General features: G+C 40.9%; 1 protein-coding gene across 3 annotated transcripts; it reads right to left on the bottom strand.

Moving 5' to 3' along the window:
* Window positions 1-387: 387 nt before the first annotated feature.
* LOC127802424 (eukaryotic translation initiation factor 4G-like) lies at window positions 388-24,854 on the bottom strand. Of its 3 annotated transcripts, none has more exons than XM_052338222.1 (6): window positions 24,687-24,854; window positions 24,345-24,558; window positions 24,076-24,206; window positions 4,299-4,355; window positions 1,320-3,892; window positions 388-750 (listed from the first exon to the last, which is right to left on the bottom strand). In XM_052338222.1, exons 3-5 carry the CDS (start codon window positions 24,103-24,105, stop codon window positions 1,361-1,363), a joined length of 2,619 nt encoding a protein of 872 aa, XP_052194182.1. In that variant the 5' UTR covers window positions 24,106-24,206; window positions 24,345-24,558; window positions 24,687-24,854; the 3' UTR covers window positions 388-750; window positions 1,320-1,360. The 3 variants fall into 3 exon arrangements, with proteins under 3 accessions (XP_052194182.1, XP_052194183.1, XP_052194184.1); XM_052338223.1 differs by having other exon boundaries at window positions 388-744; XM_052338224.1 differs by lacking the exon at window positions 4,299-4,355.
* Window positions 24,855-25,125: the final 271 nt, after the last annotated feature.

Below are 25,125 nucleotides of genomic sequence, written 5' to 3'. Positions count from 1 at the left end.
AGAAGTCGGTTGAGAGAGAGAGCGAAAGATCACGAAAGAGAGAGAGGGTCGATTGTTGTCGAAGAAAGTATAAATTTGCGAGAGGGGGGGGGGGGGGGGGGGGGGGTCGTTGCTACCATGGAAGGAAGGTCGCGTGACTGACGATCGTGATTGGAGGACGAGAAGGGAAGGAAAGCTTGATCCCCGCCTCTAGGGAAAGAATAGGCAGTCGTCGCAAGGAAGAGAAAGGGGGCTTGGAGCCCTAGGGCTTGGCTCCTCTCGGCCCACTAGAGAGCACTGTTATCCTAATGTTGTACCAGCCAGCCCTAGCCATTGGAAATCTTACAAGAATGTGCAATAAGTAATACACCACCTCTTCAAGATAGATGAGCACAATAGTTACGCATGTCAGCCACTATAAGCATGCAGTTGCACTTGGTTATTTTCTAAATCAAAGTGCTAAACCATCTTACTAAAAAATATTGCGATAATGCAAAAGACAAGCCTTCTAGTTCACTCTACTTTAACCATGAAATTTTTTTGGGAGATCACAGATATGACTAATAATACTGCTATTGGAGAATCTTTCTCCATCAATTATACACACAATACTGTCATAATCAAACATGACTACTCTTTCATTAAACAGTCAACTATAAGCCTAATATGGCAATACGAAGATCCACATTGGAGACGTCTCTAAGAGGAAAGTTTGAGATGCACACAGCTTAGTCCTCCATCCCCTCCATATCAAGTCACGAATACCTGCATCTGTCAATTTAAATAAAAAATATATGTTTATTGATTTTTTTTGGTTTAAAAAATTCCATCAAAATTGGAGTAATAAGGTTAGTATTGTTGTTGAATGTTTATTTTTTATTTGACCAAGATCGAAACAGTTGTAAGCCGCCCAATGGGAGAGCCTAGCCTATGGACAGCAACGAGCCTTAGATAAGCTGCTTGGTCTTGTATGTATAATGCACTAACAATATGTTAAAACAAAACAAAAATATATATTGACTAATACATGTGGGGCAGGTCCATACCTGCCCCAAATAGACCAAATTTGTCAGATACCAGTGGGGTTGGGTAAAAATTGGCATCCCCAGTGTGTTTGGCAAAGGGTTCCAGTGGGTATCATTCATTGAAAAAATATAGTGTCTGTCTATTCTGATAAAAGGTAAGTTTATGACAATTTAGGTGCTTTGGCCATTCTTTTTTTTGCCACCTTTCATTTAGATAGATATCTCAGATATCAAACGAGAGATCAGATAAATATTAAACACGAGAAATGTGGGGATGGACAAAGTAATAAAGCCTTGAAAGCAACGAATGTTTACCAGTAGAATTCTTTAATTGCTGCTATGGACATGACTCTCAATCATTCTTCTGGCCACACCTTATCAGAAGAAACATTCTGGGAAACTAGTGGTGCCCGACCACGTAGTGTTGGGGAAGTAGGAAGAGATCTTTCAACACAGCGATCAGCATTCCTAATGTCCTTGTTCCCATAGTTCATACATCGATCTTGTACACTCAACAGGTCAGAAGGAGCCCCAAACCTATCAGATGGGTATCTCGGCATGAGATCCTCTCTTGAACCAAAAACTGTCCTGTCTTGTACAGAACTATAACCATTTAGACCTGTAGCCACTCTTCTGGAATCTCCAGGACTTGATACTTCAGGTAAAGGGTTGTTCGGTATTGATGGCTGTCCTCCAATGGACATTCCCCCGGCAAGACCACCTTGAGGACCTAGTGTAATAGTATCTTCGCCATTGGGTCTATGAGGCAAGGGTACTGACAGAGTTCTATTATCAAAAGAATACCTATTGTCCATCCGAACATCCTGAATTCCATGGCCACGGTGCTGTGTTGGTAACCCACGAAAACTACCCATCTGAGCACTTGCAGAAGATACCATATGTGACCCCCTAGCACCAAAATCCATGGTTTGACGATTCCGAACTGATGCATTCATGCTTGGACCCCGAGTTAGCCTACCAGCTTGCACCTGCCGTTCTTGAGCAGCATCTCTGTGCACCTCCTCAATCTTTTTCGGCCCTTCAATTTTCCTCCTCTGCTGCCATTTATTCTTTCTCAAATCAATTGCATCCTTCAACATAGATCTTATACTAGATGACAGTTTCATGTTGTTTGATAATTTGGCCATCATATCAAAATATGCATCCATGTGTTCCTTTGCTTTTGGATGGTCAATCATCTCTCCTACTGTGCTCATTAATATGCACAAAGCTTCAACTTCAATGTCTTCCTCATCAGGATTTTGATATTGGCCCAACAACTTCTTTATACATTCATGCATTATTCTCTCTGTCAACATTTTCTTCTTGTACAGTTCCCCAATAAACCTAATGTTGCCCAACATCCGTCTCCTTGCCTTGATTCTCTTCTCCTCTCTTTCCTCCTCAGACTGCTTTACCTCACCGATGTCAGCTCGATCAGCTTCTTGTTGCTCTCTTTCACCTCTCTCAAACTCCTCTTGGCACTTGTTCAACAGCAACCTCTTAAAAGTAATCTTTTCATTATCTTCACTGAAATCAGGCAACTCTCCAGCAAGATGATAACAAAAGTTGGCATACATCTCACAAAAAGTTGGTTCCATTAGAGCTTTATCAAATATCTGTGTGACCACACCGGTGAGAGTGACAGCATTGTTAATATTTACGGCCTTAACTTGCTCAAAAAGTTTATCAAAGTTTAGTGGCGTTAGCTTCTTTAGGATAGCTTTCAACTGCCTCTGCTTAGCCTTTTCCTCATCTGCTACCTTGCCCACTTGATATTTCTTTTCAGCTTTGTGCATTACCTGTAATGGAGTTTGGGGAAAAGGCATTAAACCCTTCTGAAAAGCAGTAGCCCGCTGCCACCTGCCTGAATCAGAGTTATTTCGTTGACTACTGCCCTGAGGACCCTGAGAGTGCAGAGGCCCAGAGAGAATCCCCCCAGAATATTGAGCAGGAGCTTGTGCACGTGGGTTCCTTAAAACACCATAATTACCCCCTTGGCCAGGACGGAGGTTTCCCCCATAACTGTCCATTCGAGGATCCCGTCCTGAAGCAAGAGGGCCAGGCAATTTACTCCACTTATCATCGTCACAAATGCCACTTCCACGACGATCAGATCGAGCTCCAGATTGCCTGTCAATATTTTTTCCAGGACTAGGGTATGATTCACGAGAAGCATTGACATTAGATACCGTCAAGGCCTCTGCCGGAGGAACTGATGTGAAAGGCTGGGACTGTGGCACATTTGGCTGTGACCTCGATCCTGATGACCCACCATCCACATGTGTATCAGACCTTTTATCAAGTCTCAACTCTTCATGTGTATCTGGATGAGCAATCTTGAAAGGTTTACGAGGAGCAAATTTTCCTGCCTGCTGTTGGGTGAATTGAGAGCCAATACTAACTCCCAGGTTGCCCAATTGTGGAGGTAGTTGGGGACCCATTTGAGAAGTGAAATTCAAGCTTTGACCCTGATGCATTATCCCCTGAGGCTGCATGGGATGAGGAGGCAGACTTGAAACAAACATTGGCTGCTGCAGTTGAGAAGCATTTCCCATTGTCAATGGCATCGGCACGGGAATTGGCAATGAAGTAGCTGCCATGCCCTGAGACTGAATCAGGGGGTTGGGGCCAAATTGAACCGGAATTTGAGGCTGGTGAAATGGCATTGGCATTGAAATCCCACGGACAGGGTGAATGGAAGCCTTCTGAGTGTGTGCAACAGGGGACACAGATGAAACTTGAGCATCCCTTTTGGCCTTGGACATTTGATGAGCATGACCAGCATTAGTTTGTTTCCCGGCACCTCCATCATTTCTTGGAATTTGCTGCTTAGGCACAGGAGGAATTGGAAATTGAGGCACCACTCTTAAAGAATCATGGTGTGCCTAGAAGACGAGGAAAAACAGGAACTAAGCACATCAGAGTAACCAAATGTTATCATGTGTTATGCTAATTAAACTTCAAAGCAGCCACAACTATGTAACTCACTCATGTTGAATTAATTGTTCATACTAGTATTAAAGAGGGAAAATATCACTCATTAAGAGGGAAAAGATAAGAAAAGAAAGTTGAGGCATCGGTTCCATACAAGCACACAGACACACAGACAATTTCTTTTCCTGACATGTTTACAAACCAAATACATAACAGGACATATTCGGGCCAAATCAACCTTCAATATACAGAATGATGTCCGCCAAAGATGACAACCCACAAAAGAAACTTAGCTGCAGCAGCCAAGTTATTGTCTGCCGAACAAATAGAGCATAATATAAAAAAGAACATGCTGACCTGGTCATGTTGCTGGTCATCCAGATTTGGCGGTGCTGTGCTTGTTCGAGCAGGTAGCTGAAAACAATAGGTCAAGGAATCATTTCAACTAGTAGCCAAGAATAAGAAGAGGGCTATGAAATAAGCTTAATTCTTGAAAGCTTACTTGAAATTTTATTGAATCTGAAGGGAGCTATTTATACAAGACAAAATACTACTTTATCTCCCAGAAATAGGAGCAAATTCAAACTTAAAAACAGTAACTAATATTCAAAAGTATGCTGTTCGTTATCTTCTGGTTTCAAACTTGAATTTCTCCCTTAAATCTTGGAGCTTTATCCCATCTACCAGACTTCCTTTTAAATCCTTATCTTATCTAACCAACTTATCTTTTAAACTTGAATGCCCAATCTCGTCCAACACTCACCCTCAAGCTGGAGAATAGATACTTGTCATTCCCAACTTGCCAATTAACAATTCGAAACCTAGTCTTGCCATGACTTTTGTAAACACATCAGCCACTTGACTTCTTGTAGGAATATAGGATAGGTTAATTCCTTCTTTCTCAATTTCCCTCTTTATAAAACTTCGGTCTATTCTCACATGCTTTATGCGATCATGCTGAATTGAATTTCTCATAATACTGATTGCTGATTTACTATCACTATACACCTTTGTTTTCTAGGACAAGGGAATCTGTAAGTCTTCCATCAGCCTTTCTAACCAAATCACTTCACAAATTCCTTGAGCTATAGCTAGGAATTTTGCCTCAGCACTACTGCGGGCAACCACCGATTGCTTCTTACTTCTCCATGTAACCAAATTTCTCCATAATTTGGTACAATAACTTGAAGTTGATTGACCATCCTCAATAAATCCTGCCAAATCTGCATCAACAAAGCCCTCAATTCCTCTCTTATCAATTTTTCGAAACAATAACCCTTTTTCAAGTGTCCCTTTTAGATACCTTAAGACATGAAACACAGCATTCATATGTCTTTGACTAGGAGAATGCATGTATTGACTTATCACACTCACTGCATAGGCTATGTCTGGCCTTGTAAGGAATAAGAAGATTAACCTACCAACCAAGCATTGGTATTTTCCCTTTTCTATTGGGGCATCATAATTGATTTCTCCAGATTTCTAGCCTTTTTCTAGGGGTGTTCCAACAGGTCTACACCCTAGCATTCCTGTTTCTTTCAATAGATCTAGTGTATATTTTCTTTGTGAGATGAACAAACCTTCTATGCTCCAAGCCACCTCCATTCTTAGGAAATACCTCATTGCTCCTAGGTCTTTGACTTCAAATTCAGCTCTCAATTGCTTCTTCAAGGTTTCTACTTCTTGCATATCATCTCCTATCACTATAATATCATCCACATAAACAATTAATATAGCTTTTCTTTTATTTGCTGTGTGTTTTATAAACAAGATGGTCTGCTTGCCCTTGTTTATACCCTAACCGATTTGGGGTCATGTTGAACTTCTTGAACCAAGCCCTTGGTGATTGCTTTTATCCATATAGAGACCTCTTAAGTCTGCGGACTTTTCCACTGTCAACTTCATGTTCAAACCCAGGGGAAACCCTCATATATATCTCCTCATCCAAATCACCATTAAAGAAGGCATTTTTAATATCAAATTGAAATAAGGCCACTCTAAATTAATAGCAATAAAGAGTAATACCCAAATAGAATTTAGCTTAGTCACAGGAGAAAAAGTTTCTTCATAGTCGATCAAATAGGTTTGTGTAAACCCTTGGGCCACCAAACAAGTCTTATATCTTTCAACACTCATATCTGCATTATGTTTCACTGTGAATACCCACTTACACCTGACTACCTTCTTATTTGAGGGCAATTCTACAATATCCCATGTATTATTTCCAACCAAGGCATTCATTTCTTCCAAAACAACAACCTTCCACTTAGGATCCTTCATTGCACATTGAATAGTTTTGGAAATTTCAATGTTGTCAATGCTTGCAACAAACACCCTAAACTGAGGAGACAATTTTGTATAGGTCAAATGGTTAGAAATATGATACTTGACACATGACCTTACCCCTTTTCATAGTGCTATAGGAACAACCCAATCCAAATCATCCATCCTTGTAGTAGTGTTGTCCTTGTCCTCAGATGGACTAGCCTTTGGAAGAGATGGCAGACTATGCTGAGGTTCCTAACAACCTTTAGGCCATCTAGAATAAATGAGTAGAGGACCATCAGCTGTTGGAGTTGGAGGATGAGTGGTAGGGACTTGAATATCGGGCATAGAGGTAATAGGAGAGGTATTCGGAGGGTGTGGATCAAGGGAGGTAGGAGATGCTAGTATGTTATCAAGAGTTAATGCTGATGATGCTCCCCCTTGAGAACATATTGGCACTGCAGAATCAAGTAGAGGAAGAGAGATGAGAGGATCCCACTTTGTACTATTAGTCTCCTCTAGAGAAGATGTTGGTGGATAGAATGGGTGATCCTCATAGAATGTGACATCGGAGGACACAAAGAATTTTCATGAGGAGGGACAATAGCACTTGTATCCTTTTTGGGAAGGAGAATACCCAACAAAGATACACTTAAGTGCCTTTGGTTCTTGGTCTGAGATGGATTAGTGTTGTGAGCATACACAGTACATCCAAAAACCTTGGAAGAAATGGAAAAGAGGAGATGAGCATTTGGATATAGATCACAAAGGGTATTGAGAGGAGTTCTAAATTGTAGGGTGTTAGAGGGAAGCTAATTAATAGATAAGCAGCTGTGAGAACAACTTCCCCCAATAGGAATGAGGAACATAGGTAGTGAACATCATAGCTTGGACCACCTCAACTAGGTGTCGTTTTTTTCTTTCATCCACACCATTTTATTGAGGGGTATACGGACATGAGCTTTGATGAAATATACCATGTTTAGAAAGATAGTGAATTCATGAGAAAAATATTCTCAGCAATTATCAGTTCGAAGAATATGAATAGGAGTTTGAAACACATTCAAAATGAGTTTGTGGAACCTTTTGAAAATGTTGTTGGCCTTTGATTTTTCCCTCATAAGATAAACCCAGCAAGCTCTAGTGTAATCATCAATGAAGGTGATGAACCATCTAGAACTATAGATAATAGGATGTTTAGAAGGACCCCGAATATCACTATGGATCAAGCGAAAAGATTTTGATGATTTATAGGATTGTATAGAGTGATGAGAACGAGGTTGTTTTGCAAGAGTGCACTGCTCACATGTAAAAGATTGTTCTTTATCAATGAAAATGTGGGGATACAAGGATTTTAGGTATAGAAAACTACAGTATCCTAAACGTTTTTGCCACAATAGAATATTGGCATTAACTGTTACATTAAGGACAACTTTATTTGTTAAAGAACTTGGAACATCCTTTGCCATATAATAAAGGCCATTTCTAGCCTTAGCACTATCAATCATTGTGGGAAAAAAGAAACAGTATTCCTTCATATTTTATTGATGTAAATAATAGAATTTATACAAGAGTGTTTCTAAGAATTCTCCTAAGTTTTAGGACTAGATTACATTCCCTACCTTTTAGGACTAAATTACTTACCTTATGTCTAGGACAAGATTACAACAATTTAAATATATAACAAATAGATAAAGCAAAAAATAGATCAAAAAGGTAAAAAGATAAAATCCTATCTCTACCTTGATTCTTGGTTGTCTCTTATCTTCATTTTTTCTTAATCTCGTTCCAACACTCCCCCCTCAAGCTGGGGACTAGATATCAATCATACCCAGCTTGTTGATCATGGCTTCAAATTGGGTATTTGGCAAACCTTTTGTAAGAACATCAGCTACTTGATGGCTGGAAGGAATATATGAAATCTTCAATAGACCACTATCCAATTTTTCCTTTAAGAAATGCCTATTAATTTCAATATGCTTGGTTTTCTCATGTTACATCGGATTGTAGGCTATACTTATAGCTGATTGATTATCTCCCAAGAGTTCAATAGGCCTTTGTATCGGAATTTTCAAATCTTCTAGGATAATCTTTACCCATAAGAGTTCGCATACACCTAGAGCCATAGCTCTAAATTCGGCCTCAACACTAGATCTAACCACCACCCCTTGCTTTTTACTCCTCCAGGATATAAAATTTCTTCCTACGAATACAGAGTACCCGGTTGTAGATCTTCAATCAACCAGAGAACCACCATAATCAACATTTGTATAGCCTTGAAGTTTTAAGTCTGTTCTTAGAGTGAATAATATCCTTTTTCTAGGTGTAGCTTTAAGATAGCATAAAATCTTCCTTACTGCTGCCATATGTTCTTCATTCGGATCATGCATAAATTGGCTGACGGACAACAAATGATATGTCAGGCCTAGTATGTGATAGATATATTAATCACCCTACTAAGCATTGAAATCTCTCTTTGTCCACTTCTTGACCACCCTTATTAGCTTGTAATTTTGAATTGGGATCAACTGGTGTCCGTCCTCCTTTTCCTCCTAATAGCCTTGTTTCATCAAGCAAATCGAAGACATTTTCGTTGTGATAAAAAAATATCTTCCTTTAAGTGTGCTACTTCTATACCTAAGAAGTATCGTAATTGGCTGAGGTCTTTGATTTCAAATTCCCAAGCTAAGTCTTGTTTGAGATAGCCTTGCTCAATTGTGTCATTCCCTGTCACCACAATATCATCGACATAGACAAGTAAGACTGTTACCTTTTCTCCTGTATGTTTGATAAATAGGGTGTGGTCTCCTCAACTTTGATGGTATCCCATAGAAAGCATAGCCATTGAAAATCTTCCAAACCATGCATAAAGGGACTCTTTGAGCCCATATAGGGCTTTCTTGAGTTTACAAACCTGATTCTTTCCATCTCCTTCATGTTAAAAACCTGGCGAGATTTCCATAAAAACCTCTTTCTCTAAATCTCCATGTAAGAAGGCATTTTTGACATCAAATTGTTGCAATTTCCATCCAAATTTAGCTGCCAATGCTATGAGAATTATCACCGTAGTCATTCTGGCCACTGGAGCAAAAGACTGAGTATAACCCTTGGCCAATACCATAAGACTGAGTATAACCCTTGGCCACTAGGCAGGCCTTATACCTGTCAAGAGTTCCGTCGGCCTTGTATTTGACATTAAAAATCCATCTGCAACCCACTGGTTTTGTGTCCCTTGGTCTAGGAACTAACTCCTAGGTTTGGTTCCTCTCTAGTGTATCCATTTCTTCTAACATGGCCTTTTTCCAATTATGATCTTTCACAGCTTCTTCCACTGATTTGGGAATAGCAATTGCATCCAATGATGTTAGGAAGCTTTGATGTTGAGGGGATACACGGTGGTATGATAGATAAGAAGCTAATGGATGTTGGGTGCAAGTTCTAACACCTTTTTGGATGGCAATTGGAAGGTCCAAGTCTAGGAGTTCTGGTCAAGGTTGAGACATACTGGAGGTGGTGGCTAAGTCCTTGGTGTAATTTCAAGGCTAGTATTAAGGGCTATTGATGTGCTTGGTTGCAGTTCTTCAATGGGCTGCCTTCTCTTGTACACATAAGGAGAACATTTATATCTTACAGGAGAACGGAGCCTCGAGTGAACCTGTTCCGTAGGATGATCGGTTGGTAAGGGTTGAGGACTTATAATAGGACTGGTATCTTGGGAAGGAAGACCCTAACCAATTGCTCTTGTTTCGAGACTAGTATTTAGAAACTCTCAGTCCATATCTACAGGTTTGATATCTACTGGCCTTGCTGGAATGGGAGCAAAATAGGACTGAGATTCACTGAATGTGACATCTTTTGAAATATAGAACTTTGGGGTGTTAGGGTGGTAGCACTTGTATCCTTTTTGTGTTGGAGAATATCCAAGGAAGATTCACTTAAGAGCTCTAGGGTCTAACTTGTCTCTATGGATTTTGAGTATGTGAACAAAACATACACATCCACATGCTCTTAAGGGTAACTTAGTATGAAGATTAAGGTCTGGAAAAAATGAAGTTAAACATTGGAAATGACTCTGACCATTGAGAACCCTAGATGGTACCCTATTAGTGACATAAGTAGCAGTCAACACTACTGATAGGAACCCGATTGAATTCCAATAACAATCCACTATCAATAGTTCCAATTCCTTACACCAGCAAAACAAGAATGAAACAGGGCATTCGAGAGGCCCTAACTCTCCCAATTCACTATCAAAATTCAGCTACCTCACTCTCCCTCCTCCCCTCCTACTTATACCTCTCCCTGACCCCACTCTAACTGAATTCCCCATTCACATGCTGATTATTCCCTCAACAGTGTGGATTACATCTCTACCCCTCCCATGCGCACATGCTGGTTGTTACACCTGCATGTGCGGACCCCCCTACTCCCATCTTCATGCCTTCGGCTGCTTGTTGTGTCTTTGATAGGTTCGGTGCACCGGCGGCCTATCATTACTCTCCTCCCGGACTTTCACCTTGTCCTCAAGGTGAAAAGCTGGAAACTGTTGCTGAATCATGTTGTAGGGCTCCCAAGTTGCCTCTAACGGTGGTAAGCCTTTCCACTGGATCAAGATATCCAGCTCGCGTAAGTTAGAACCCTTCCCAGGCCGAACTCCCAGCACCGCCTCTAGTTCAACCTTCAGTTCTAAGCCAGCCTGCAGCTGGAGGGGAATTTGCACCCTTGCGCCGACTTCACCCTTGGCCTTTCTCAACTGGGACACATGGAAAACCGGGTGGACATGGCAGTGGGCTGGTAGTTTAAGTTTATAAGCCATCGGTCCCACCCTTTGTTCAATTTCAAATGGCCCATAGTACCTAGGAGCCAGCTTCTCATTAGGGCGGGCAGCTAGGGACTTCCTTCTATACGGCCTTAGTTTCAAGTAGACAAAGTCACCAACTACAAACTGCACATCCCTTCTTCTCCGGTCAGCCCCCTCTTTATGATCGCTTGGAGCTCATATCAGCTGGTCTTTGAGCTCTTCCAATGCTAAATCTCGCTCCAACAGTTGTTGTTCTACTGCAGATACCTGAGTTGACCCCTTGTCAAACCTGATCAAGGTTGGTGGTTCCCTCCCATAAACAGATTAAAAGAGAGTAACCTTTGAAGCAGTGTGGTATGATGTGTTATACCACAATTCAGCCCATGGCAGCCACACATACCACCCCATAGGTCTTGCTAATGCAAAACAACGCAAGTATGTCTCTAGGGTCCAGTTGAGGACTTCCATTTGCCCGTCCGTTTGTGGGTGGTAGGCCGTACTACGATTAAGCTTAGTACCTTGAAGTCGAAACAACTTCTCCTAAAAATGGCTCATAAACACCTTGTCTCGATCCGAAACAATAGTCCGAGGCATACCATGCAGCCGTACTACCACTTTTACAAAAATACCAGCTACTGCTCCTGCTGTAAATGGGTGTTTGAGACCAATAAAGTGGCCATATTTGCTAAGTCTATCTACAACCACAAGTATAGAATTCATATGGCCCGATCTCGATAACCCCTCAATAAAATCCATGGCTATATCATCCCAAATCTGGCCAGGAACGAGAAGAGGCTGTAAAAGACCCCCTAGCGTTAAAGACTCATACTTATTTTGCTGGCAAATGTCACACTTTCCCACATATTGGCATATGTCCCGCTTCATACTAGCCCAATAAACACTCGCTGCAATTCGTTTATATGTCTTTAGGAACTCGAAATGACCTCCTACACTGCCATCATGACCCTCATGGAGCACCAAAGGAATTAAGGAAGAACCCTTAGGCAGGAATAGCCGCCCTTTATAAAAGAGCTGGTCACCCACCAGCTGAAAATCTGAGTTGTAAGCCGGATCCGCCCGTAACTTCCGTATGATGCCCTGTAAATAAGCATATTTCGCCACCTCTTGGACCAGCTGATCGAGTTGCACCACCTTTGGAACCGTTAGTGCGAATAGAGCTGCTGGGTGATTGATTCTCGAAAGGCTATCCGCAGCCTTGTTTTCCAACCCCGGCCGGTAGTGTATCTCAAAATGAAAGCCCATCAGTTTCAGCATCCACCTTTGATAATCCGAGCTCACCATTCGCTGCTCAAACAAAAACTTCAAACTTTTTTGGTCTGTCCTTACTATGAACTTCCTTCCCCAAAGATAATGTCTCCATTTCTGGACTGCAAACACCATGGCCATCAGCTCCCTTTCGTAAATCGATTTTTTCCTCTCCGATAGTTTAAGAGCATGGCTGTAGTACGCAATCGGTCTAAGATTCTGCATCAACACCGCCCCTAACCCTTGCCCTGAAGCATCGGACTCAATTATGAAGGGCTGATCGAAGTCCGGTAGTGCGAGAACTGGCAGCGACACCATTGCTGTTTTGAGCTACTGGAATGCTCGTTCAGCCTCTCCATCCCAATGAAAATTGTTCTTCTTTAGTTTCTCGGTGAGGGGCCACGCCAACTTGCCATAATCCTTTACGAACCTTCGATAGTAACCCGTAAGACCAAAGAATCCCCACAATTCCTTCAAGGTAGTAGGCGCAGGCCATTTCAACATGGCTTGCACCTTGCAACGATCAGCCAACACGCCTTGCTGGGAGATGATATGGCCCAAATATTCAACCTCCAACTACCCAAAAGAACATTTCTTCTTGTTGGCAAACAACTGATTTGCAGCCAACACCTTTAGTACACAAAGCAAGTGCTACAAATGTTGGTCAAAATTTTGGCTATAAATTAAAATATCATCAAAAAATACCAGCACAAACCGACGCAAATACTCCCTGAATACATCATTTATTAAAGATTGGAAGGTGGCCGGGGCATTCGTCAATCCGAAAGGCGTGATGAGGAATTCATAGTGGCCCTCATGTGTTCGAAATGCGGTCTTTGGTTCATCTCCCGCCTTGACTCGAATCTGGTGGTAACCAGATTTGAGATCCAATTTCAAAAAAACCTTCGCGCCATGTAGTTCATCCAGCAATTCATCGATGACTGGAATAGGAAACTTGTCGGGAACTGTTACCTTGTTGAGAGCCCGGTAATCTACACAAAACCTCCATCCCCCATCCTTCTTTTTAACGAGCAACACCGAGCCAGAAAAGGGGCTAACACTTGGTTTAATAATACCAGCTGCCAACATCTCACGTACCATCTTTTCGATCTCATTCTTTTGAAGATAAGGCCGAACACTAACCGGGGAAGTGTCGGGTAGGAGATTGATGGCATGATCTTTATTTCTGGTGGGTGGCAATCCCTTCGAGCTGGAAAAAACTCCTTCAAACTCAGCCAATAATTCCTCCAAACTTCGGGGCAGTCCCACTTGTAGTTCATTGTAGTCGGCAGCCACCTCTCCAATTTCCAGCAGCACTCCCTCCCCATTCTCTTTAAACGCCTTCAGCATAGCTTTTAGGGAGACTAATGTCTTACATAAGCTAGGATCACCCTGCAATGTCACTGCCATCCCCCCCACTGGAAACTTCATGGTCAGATTCCTCCAATCCACACTCATCTTCCCCACAGAAGCCAGCCACTTCATGCCAAGAATGACATTAGAACTTCCTAACTCAAGGGGAAGGAAATCTTCCACTATCTGCAGGTTATCCAGTGTCAGTTTCACCCCCTTGCAAACTCCTGTTCCTTGTACAGCCATCCCAGTTCCCATTATCACCCCATACCCAGCCGTTTCCGTCCTCGGCAAACTCAAGCGTTGCACCAATTCGGATGCGATGAAGTTGTGAGTTGCTCCGCCATCCACCAGAACTACCACCGGCTGCCCTTCTATGAGTCCCCTTAGCTTCATCGTTTGAGGTGTAGTTAATCCCACCACCGAATTCATGAATAATTCAATCACCTCTCCCCCATATCCCAACCCTTCATCGCCCCGCTGCACTGCTTCTTCTTCTGCCGCAGCCTCGCCCATTTCTTCATCATAGATCATCAACACTTAGAGCTCTTTGTTCTTGCACCTATAGCCAATCGAGTATTTCTCATCGCAGCGGAAGCAAAGGCCCTTCTCCCGCCTTGCCTTCCACTCAGCCTCACTAAGCTTCTTGAAAGGAAAGTTGCCACCATTACCAGTGGGGTCAACACTACCTCCCCAAAAAAATATTTTGGCACATCATGATGATAAAGTAAGGTTCGGGTGACATTGAAAAGATGACGCATTTTTCTCTCTACCACCCCATTTTGTTGGGGCGTATCAATGCAAGATGACTCATGTACGATACCCTCTTGTTGGAAATAATCGTGCAAGTGAGTGTTAAAATAATCCTTTGCATTGTCTGTTCTAAACCTTTTTATAGTAGTCCCAAATTGGGTTTGAATCATTTTGCAAAATGTGATCAACATGGACCCAATAGCAACCTTATCTTTTATAAGAAATACCCAACACATTCGAGTGCAATCATTGATAAACGTAATAAACCATTTTGCCCCAAAACAATTGGGTATTCTAGACGGTCCCCAAACATCAGAATGAATCAAGTAGAATGGTTTTGAAGAAAACTTGTTACTAATTGGAAACGAGACTCAATGATGTTTAGCAACAATGCATTCATCACACCTAAGACTACTAGGATCTAAAGAATTAAACAGATCTGGAAATAATTGTTTTAACACTCTAAATGGAGGATGACCTAGTCTAAAATGGTGTAACCATATAGAAGACAAGTTAGAGGCTGACTGGGAGGAAGAAGAAAAAACCATAAGTTGTTGTTGTCTCCTTATAGAACAATCATTCTCCCCATCCAAGATATAGAGCCCATTTCGAACTTTAGCCACACCAATCATCTGCCCCATTTTCTTGTCCTGAAACTTACACATTGAAGGAGAGAAAACAGCCAAACAGTCAAGATTTTAGGTTAGTTTCTGTATAGAGATTAAGCTTGTAGTTAGGGTCGGAACATGAAGAACTTGTTCAAGGGAAAGCCGAGAGTTTAATGATACTTTACCTTTACCTAAGATAGGGACAGTGGTTCCATTGGCAATCATGATATGTTTGGTAGGCTCAAGGGTGTCATAGGTCACAAAACAATGAATATTAGGGGTCATGTGGTTGGTAGCCCCTGAATCAAAGACCCAACTGCTATTCTTACCAATTTTAGAAGCTGAAAAAACTGTATAGGAGGGGAAGTTACCTTGATGGGCTAAGGAACAAGTTCCTCCATCTTGAAACGTCCGGAGAAAGGTCTTTAATTTACCTAACTCCTCAGTATTAAGTTGGGTAAAATTAGCTTCTGCTTCTCCTTTATCAGCCTCCTTTTCTTGTTCTTTGTTAACATGAAAACTTTGGGATTTCATGTTCTTGAAGCCTCCAATCCTACTCAAGACTGTTTCCTTCCCATGCAGTTTAAAGCATGTTTCCCTACTGTGGTGGGGCATTTTGCAAAAGCTACACCACTGTGAATCTCAATTAGTACTAGGGCCGCGGTTCTGGAATCCTGATCCTAATTTGCCAGGGTTCTAAAACCCTGATTTTCCAGCTTTATTTCCTTTGTCTTCTTGCTTGCTGATCACTAGGGTTGATCCCTTGGTGGTATGTTCAGTTAGCATAGCATATCTTCAATTTTCCTCACTCCTTACAATTGCAAAAACCTCATTTAGATTTAGGAGTTTATCCTTACCAAGAATTTGCACCCTTGGTCGAATTCAGGATTGAGTCCAACTAGGAACTCAACAATCCGATCTCGCTCAATTATTTGATTGAGTGTTACAGCATCTTCTCGGCATATCATCTTGATGTGCTGATATTGGTCAAGTTCCAGCCATAATCCTCTCATCACGTTGTAGTAATCCGTGATTGTGAGCTGGCTCTGTTTGGTAGATGTAATCTTTGTTTTGACTTCAAAGATCACAGAAGCATCCTGGGTTTTGGAATATGTCTGTTGTGTTGTCTCCCATACGGCTTTGGTTGTGCTCAGGAACATAAAGTTCCTACTAATTTATGGTTGCATAGTGCCCCATAACCAAGACATAATGCAAGAATCATCTATGTCCCAGGCTATGTAAGTTGAATCCGTTTCCATAGGAGGGTTTCTAGTTAGATGGTTACCCTTCCCATAGCCTTTAAGAAGAGTCTTCACTAATTGGGCCCATTGGAGGTAATTCTTTCCATACAACCTATAAGATGGATGGACTGTAGGTAATTCATAGGTAAGAGGAACTTCACCAGCTACTGGAAAGTGATCTGGCTGGTGTCCTTCCACTAGATTTGTCTCACCGATTGCAAGATTTGGACTTGCTACATCTGATAATTCTGCCATCACGATCTAAGGAAGGCTGAAGTCTTGAACTGTTGCAGGCTACCAAAGGCTCTCAGAACTGCAAGCTAGTGAGTGCAATAAAGGCACTCGGGTGGGAACAAATCAGGCCAAGAGCTGATTGGTGGATCAAATAGAAGGTTGTGCGATGAAGGTAGAAACAAGGAGGGAACTGTGCGATGGAGGCACTAGGGCTACAACGTATCAAGCTAGGACTGAAGCTCTGATACCATGTGGGAAAAAGGAAACGGTATTCCTTCATATTTTATTGATGTAAATAACAAAATTTATACAAGAGTGTTCCTAAGAATTCTCCTAAGTTTTAGGACTAGATTACATTCCCTACCTTTTAAGACTAGATTACTTACCTTATATCTAGGACTAGATTACAACAATTTAAATATACAACAAATAGATAAAACACAAAATAGATCAAAAAGGTAAAAAGATAAAATCCTATCTCTATATTGATTCTTGGTTGTCTCTTATCTTCATTTCTTCTTAATCTCATTCCAACAATCATCATCCCTAAAGCTTGGTCCAGAAATATATAGTAGGATGGGAAAAAAATTACACTACAATTCATATCTTTTGTAAGTCTACTGACTGATAGTAAATTGCACTACAATTCTAGTACATGTAGGACATATTTCAACTTTAGTTTTGAAAAACACATTGTTCCAAACCCCAAGGCAGGAGAGGTTGTGCCATTAGCCATAGAAATATCAATAGTTGTGCTACAAGGTGTATAATCCATCATCGAGTTAGCCAAACTAGATATATGGTTTGATGCACCTGTATCCACTATTCACACATTTTTAGGAAGCTTTCGTGAGACTAGGGAGTAATGAGGAATACCTTGTAAGGCTATGGAAGCTGTTGGCTGAGGAGTAGGACTTGAGGGATTTATATCTTGATTTAATAGCATGTACAAGGTTTGAATATGCTCTTTTGATAGGTTTAGATTCGAGCTATTCCCTAATTCAGTGGAAACTTCAGCAACATAGGCTGATCTAGTCGTTTCCCTCTTGTTTCGTGGCTTCCAATTAGCTGGTCTGCCATGTCTTCTAGCATATCTCTCATATATGGTAAAGTTTTTTACAATGGTCACACCACAACTTGTCCTTCCCTTGATTTCTTGACAAAGCCTCCCCCTATTTGACAGTAGCAAGAGCAGGGTTCTGATGAATTAAGATAGAGTCACTTTGTTGATTGAGCATTACCTTTCGCCTAGTTTCTTCTCTCCTTACCTCAACAAACATTTCTCTAAGTGTAGGTAAGGGTTTAGTACCCAATATTCTTCCATGAGCTTCATCCAAATCAGAGTTAAGACCATGGAGAAAATAAAAAACAAGATCTTTTTCTACCATTTTATTGTATTTGGTGCTATTAGCTGAACACTCCCAACTAACAGTGTAGAATAAATCTATTTCATGCCATAACTCAACCAAAATGTTAAAGTATTCTATAACATTCAGATTACCTTGTTTGTTTGGTTGTCCGAATGGCTGACCTGATTTCAAAACATTAAGAGGAATTTTCCAAATCTGAGTACATTTCTTTGACTAAATCCTAAATCTCCTTTGTTGTCTTGTAGAAAATATAGGTTCTCCTGATCCTTAGCTCCATAGTGTAGATTAGCCAAGCCATAATAGTCAAGTTTTCTGCTTCCCAGGTGCCATAAATTGGCTAATGTGGTTGGTGGAGTGGAAATGGATCCTGTCAAGTATCTAGCTTTGCCTTTCCCTTTAATTGCAAGCAATACCGATTGAAACCATTATCTGAAATTACTCCTATTCAACTTATATTGAGTAATCTGTAGAGGATGGTTATCAATGGGATTTGTAGAGAAGTTTGGTGGAGAATGAGAGCTAGGAGAACTTGTGGCTGAGGCTTCAATTATGGTTGGGTTTGGTAGAGCTTCGACCATGATTTTGTAAATAGCCTAGACCTCGAGATCTAGATGACTAGAACCAAGCTTTGATACCATGAAATAAGCTTAATTCTTGAAAGCTTACTTGAAATTTTATTGAATCCGAAGGGAGCTATTTATACAAGACAAAATACTACTTTATCCCCTAGAAAATAGGAGCAAATTCAAACTTAAAACAGTAACTAATATTCAAAAAAATGATGTCCATTATCTTCTATTTCAAATTTGAATTTCTCCCTTGAATCTTGGAGCTTTATCCCATCTACCGGACTTCCTTTTAAATCCTTATCTTATCCAACCAACTTATCTTTTAAACTTGAATGCCTAATCTCGTCCAACAGTCTCAAGCTTCATCTAACAAAGGAAACAGTTTAGTTCTTAAGGAACTTGGCCTGTCATACCAAAAAATAAATGAGCAAAGTGCTTGAGGCTACTAGAGTATCAAAATGCCTGCATTCCATTCGTAAAACCAGGACTTATGGACCCAAACTGAAGAGGAAATGTCCTAGATGCATCTCCTAGGGTTAAGCCAGCCACAAAGGAAAAACTATTAGAATGTTATAAAAAGTAGTTATAGTTATGCAAGTCAAGTCATAAGGAAAACTGCTAGGGAAAACTTTATACCGAGCAGAATATAAAAAAGTACTGCTAAAGTTTCCAGCAATAATAAGATTAAAAAAAAAAACTGTATCTATGGTTTAATGCATATCAAGCACCAGAGAGAATGTTATGACCCTAGGGTTTAGAATGGGAGTTTGAAAGAAATGGAGGGAAATTAGACTGAAAGAGGGGAAGATACAGCAAGAATTGGGGAAGGTTTACTGAGAAAGAGAGAGATCAGACGGAAATTGAGAGAGAATTGATGAGAGGGAAACGGGAGAATTCAATTATCATTCCAAACATATCATCCTCTAACTACTCCAGCCTATTTATAGGCTTACAACTGGATATACTAACGGCTATAACAGAAAATACAATCAAAAGAAGAAAAATATAATTCGTATGACTATTATATCGTTGGAGATTCCTTGGGATCGTGACAATTCCTCCCTCCTTGAGAGAGTTCTTGTCCCCAAGAACTTACAGCTATCAACCCTGCTATTCATCCAATCCTTACCCTCATGATTTGATGGATTCTTCTTTCTTTCCTTCTCCTTCTAGGACTCTTCCTCTTCGCTCTTATGTTCCTTTGCTTTTGTTTTCCCTGCTGACATAAATAGTAGACCTCAAGGATCTCCATGTCAACGCTCCCTTCTCTTGTGTCCAAACTCCCGAACCATATGGCAGCAGCCTCCTTTTCCATCATCTCTATCACTGTTCTCCTATTTATTTAGTTTCAATTGCTCCATTTCTACTAGAGCCAACACCTATAACTAATCTACACCCTTTGAACTAACAGCAAGACAACCGCTCAAAGCAACAGTAGGATTGTGCAAGTCCTCAGCCTCCTGCTTCTTTCTTTGGTCCAAGTTCTCGTTGCATGGTTGTCTTTCATTAGTGGCATGGAACCGATCAGCAACGTCATCCTCATCTCCCGATGCTACTCCATCGGTTTCCTGCAAATATAAATTGTGATTCCCACCAATATAAACTTGCCAGTCCAACTCCAATTTTTCCTTAGATTTTTAGTCAACATGATTTGCAGCCTTAGAGGCTCCTTCAATCCGTTGGCTGCTCACAGTAAATCCATTAGGCTGCAACTCATGCTTTCTAAAAATAGCTTCCTAGGTGAGTACCTGAAACCTTGTTTTCTCCACCGCCTATTTCACGGTTGCAGGCATCATCATTTTGACCATTGACCTCAATTTGCCCTTCGGCCCCTTAATAAAACTTGATACAAAATAGTGTTCTGTCAGAGTTGGCTGAGCACTCCACATTAGAGACCTTAGCTCCTCAAATCTGACCTGATAATTTGTCACCGATCCCTCCTGCCTTAATTTGTTGAACTCTTCAGTCACATTAATCATGTTCTTCTCCCCAAATCGATCATGTAAATTTCCAACTAAATTAGTACGCTTGGCCTCCCCTTTTCCCTAGGCACTAGGGTATGATGTGGAATGTGGGAAAATGAACCTCTTACCTGAACTATCGCTTCCCAGATTGGTAATTCCTCTACCTCTTGCAAGCCATAGGTCATAGGGAGGGTGCCATGGTTAGGCAGCATTGGATCAGCTACTACCCGAGGAGGGAATTCTTGTGATAACCGGAATAGAGGTAGCGAAGACAACATGTTGAACATGTCGTGGATTTGCTGGCCATGTTGCTCCATCGTCTCCCGATGCCTCTCCAATTCTCTCTGCATTCCTTCTTGAGAGGCAGCTACATCCTCCCACATGTTTTCTCTTATGGTCGCAATATCCCCTCAGGTGTGGGTCATTGCCTCATGCATTTGCGCCATCCTGAACTTCAATGCCTCCATCCTCAACTCCCACTGCTTCGATCTGGTTCCTTCGGCCGTTACTCAATTGTTACGACCCTAGAATAGATTGAAATCACAGCCAATGATTGATTGCTCTAATACCAAATGTACCCTAGGGTTTGGCCAGGGTTTGGATGGGAAATTGAGAAGAGTACAAGGAAGAATGAGAAAGAAATAGAGAGAGACAACAAGAATAGAAGTAGAATAGAAAGAAAGGAAGAGAAGAGCACAAAGATGCGAGAGAGAAATCTGGGAGAGAACTGAAGAGAAAGAAGCATTCAATAAATTATTACTCAATTGTTCGCACTGACTTCATCCATGGTTAGCTTCCAGGAATGACAGGCTTTTGCAATTCGCCTGAGAGGTAGCTTCGAAAGCCCGCTAGCTTGCACAGCTTTCGCAATTCAGCTAGCTTCCATGAAAGACCTAACCTAAGAAGCCTCTTGCTACTCGATCGACTCCAACGATCGCTCGCTCTACGTTGCCTTCAAATCTGAGCCGAGATTCATGATCGGAAGCATAGCTATTGATAATCGCCAATTATCGACAGCATCTGAAATCACTGCTCGCTCAACGTCGTCACTTGTTGTGGTTCAACAATCCACAATTTCGAGCTGCAACCTACATCACAATGTAGTAGTTGAGAATAGGTTGCTAAGAATCTGTCTTCTAAGAATCCGCTTCACCTCTATAGCGGCCTCTTGCTAATCGCCTCTTGTGCCATTTCCAAGGACCATCTTTGATTTTAGTCCTCGATTTAACAAGCCTCCTGAAGTGCCTGCTGCAACCGTTCCCTGTATTCCTTGGAAACACGCACTTGCTCTTGTTGAGCAATCACTCAAGATCCACTTCTGACCGCACCTTCATTCTCGCCTTGGTCACATGCAGTGACCTAGATCCAATTGCTTTGGAACAATAGCCAAAGTCACATGCAATGACCACACCTTCCTTCTCGCCTCACTCAAGATCCACTTCCTTCACCTTCACACGTCTTCAATTCCGAGCCGAGTTGCTTTGCTCAGCTTCTCCTTTCAAATTTGAGTTTAATCCGCCTTGCAACTGGTCGCTATCACCCCACAATCAACGCCAATCAAGATCCCCAATGGATTTCCCACCCAATCATCGTCCCAAGATTGCCAAAATTCACCTGAATTCAGTGCCTTTGTCTCTCACCAAATCATCATCCAAGGGCCAGAGAACCAGTGGCTCTGATGAATTTTCTGGATTCACCAGGATTTGCTTCACGAATTCGCTGCTAAGTGGTGCCTGAATTGTAGCAATTTCAATTTGAAACCATTTCTAGCAACTGCCATGAATCACCAGTTTAAATTGCTGTTGGAATTGGCCTTCCAAATCTGCTGAGAATTGCTTGCTCGCTTAGGTACGACCAACCCTTGGTTCCTTCAAAATCAAATCAGAAATGTTGGTCGATCTGATCTGTTGAAGCTCCTCGAGAGTTCGCCTGTATCGCCGGAAATTCACAGCCGAGGATTGATCAACCTTGCTTGCCTTCAGTTCCGAGTCGACACTCACCTCCTCATGCGTCGGAATCAAATTCCAAGATTCAACCAAAAGTCGAAATTTCTTGGCCAAGTCGCCTTTAAATTCTGAACTGAAATTAAAATTAATAATTGATCGGAATTCACTAGCAGATCTCGGTTTCGATCAATCCTTGTCTCCTTCCAACTTAGATATGAAATGCAGACAAAGTCTTTGATAGAACTTGCCTGAATTACCAATTTCCGTAATCGCTTTCCCTCGTCTTCACATCTAGAATTGATTGAAATCACAGACGAGGAACAACAGCTCTAATACCAATGTTACGACCCTAGGGTTTGGCTAGGGTTTAGAATGAGATTTTGGAAGAAATTGAAGGAAATTAGACTGAAAGAGAGGGAGATACAGCAAGAATTGGGAAAGGCTTACAGAGAAAGAGAGAGAGATCAGAAGGAAATTGAGAGAGAATTAATGAGAGGGAAATGAGAGAATTCAATTATCATTCCAAACATACCATCCTCTAACTACTCCAGCCTTTTTATAGGCTTACAACTGGATATACAATCAAAAGAAGAAACATATAATTCATATGACTATTATATCCTTGGGGATTCCTTGAGGTCATGACAAAGAAGTACCCTTTCCAGGGGTTGTAGGACTTGCAGAATTAGAATTGACAGCCACAAGCTGAGAAGATGGAACTTTTGGAACAGCTTGGGCATTTTCCTACATTGACACATCCATTGTTGGCTTGATGTTAATGCCTTTAGGCTTCGTTTGGGTACGCAGTTTGACCGCCTATAAGCTATTTATTTAGCTTATAAGCTATTAAACTTATTTTGTTATGTGTTTGGATGATTTAAAGAGCTTAAAAGCTAAATAACTTAAAAGCTCTAATACCAGTTTTTTCCAAAAGCTATCCAGCTCCAGTTTTTTCAAAACGCTGCCTTAGCTTATTTGAGTTGACCGAGTAAAGGACGATTTTTCCCTCATAACTTCAAGCTATTTCCAACCATACCCCCATCTTCATCCTCTGCATCAACTCATCTCTTGCCACCAAACCCAGTTCTAGCCGTCGCCGTCACCCCAGCTTGTCACCGTCGACGTTCACATCTCGCTATCGCCATCGCCCCAGCCCCTCACCGTCGCCCCAATGGTCGTCGCCATTGCCTACCTTCGCCCTAGCGGCCGTCGCCATCTCTGTCATCCTAGTTTCTGTAGTTTATATATATATTGTATATATATTAATCTATAATATATTTGAAGAAAAAAAATAAACGATGTATAAATTATATTAATATATATTTTAATAATTATGTATAATTTATCAATATCTAATGATAAAATTTTATATTATTCAACAATCAACAACGTGTCTATCTTCGTCTTTTTATCAAATTTTACATAGCTATTAGCTGATAGCTTAAAAATATATTTATCCAAATACGTTATTAGCTTAAACACTACCCAACTTAAAAGCTTTATATCACTTAAAAGCTAAACGGCTTAAAAGCTGCAACCCAAACCGCATAGACAAACTGAGCCTTAGTTGAGGCATCAGCTGTTCCTACAAAAAATAGAGATGTCAATACAACAAATTTCACTTAACTTAAAAAACTCCATTACAAACTACAAAATTTCCTTCACGCAGAAAGAAAAACTGAGAATACAATAGAGCAAAACAAACAGAAAAAGAAATTATAAAAAAACAAATAAGAAAATAAAAGATCAATTTTGAACACATACCACGTACTGCTGGTTGCAAATGGGAACCATTCTGTAGAGCTCGCGCAGAATGAGCACTATTAGAATTGGAGTTCAAACCGGCACCGCTCACCCTAGTTTGTCTTCGTTGTGCATTATTAGACCTCTTAAAGCTGACACAATCCAGAGATAAAAATTAACAACGATTATAAAACCCAAAATCCGCGAGAAAATCTCCAAATACATAGAATGGCGGAAAAACATAAACATCCATCCACATGTAGATAACGACAACCGAAACCCTAATCTACCTCCGATTCGATGACAAAGACGAATTGGCAGAAGATGGTCGAGGGGCGGTCCCGCCGCCCTTCCCGCTACCGCCGGAGAAGTTCCTTGGCTGTGAAGAACTCCCGGATCGACTCGATTTTCTGTAGTGGGATGAATCGTTCCTCTCGACCCTTGATTGATTGAGGGACATAAATCCAACTCTCGAATCACTCCAGTTCCGCTTGTTTTATTTCTCTGGAACCAAGCACAGATCCACCGATCAACCACAAAATCAAGAACACCGAATTGACATTATAGAAACAGATAATCAAACAAATTGACATCAACATAATTGTTTATTGGGGTTTGGCGATGGTGTCCACCTGGAGAGAGTGGAGTGGGGAAACTAGGGGTTTTAGGTAGTAGAGAGATTGTGTAGATTGGCGGGAACCATGACGACACTGGAAGATATGGAGAGAGAGAGAGAGAGAGTTGTTTGATGGTAGAGAAGGGGGTAGGAGAGAGATTTTTTAACAGACGGCAAGGCAGGTAAAAAGGTAGGTTTTTTGTTTGGAAAACTCTTTGAAGAGTCAGAAACTAGGTTGGATGAAATTAAAAATGAGAGAGATTTCTGATAAAAAAAAATGGAAATGCGAAAGTGGTATTTTTTTTAAAAAAAATAGAAAATAAAAATGCTAAGAAAACTGTAAATTTAAAAAATATAAGAGTTTTTTATAAATATAATTTTTAATAAAAAAATTAAATATAAATAATAAATATAAATTTTATAATGTATTAAAAATATATATAGAAATATCTCTA

The sequence above is a fragment of the Diospyros lotus genome, chromosome 5, assembly GCF_014633365.1.
Source record: "Diospyros lotus cultivar Yz01 chromosome 5, ASM1463336v1, whole genome shotgun sequence".
NCBI lineage: Eukaryota > Viridiplantae > Streptophyta > Magnoliopsida > Ericales > Ebenaceae > Diospyros > Diospyros lotus.
Note: the sequence above shows the minus strand (reverse complement) of the source record. Positions and strands in the feature narration are given on the sequence as shown.

Coding starts and splice junctions, on each gene's coding strand:
- LOC127802424 (XM_052338222.1), bottom strand. CDS start 24,105: ATGGTTCCCATTTGCAACCAGCAGTACGTG. Junction 4,356..24,075: donor TTTGCAACCAGCAGTACGTG/GTATGTGTTCAA, acceptor TATTGTTTTCAG/CTACCTGCTCGAACAAGCAC. Junction 3,893..4,298: donor ATGACCAGCAACATGACCAG/GTCAGCATGTTC, acceptor CTCGTCTTCTAG/GCACACCATGATTCTTTAAG.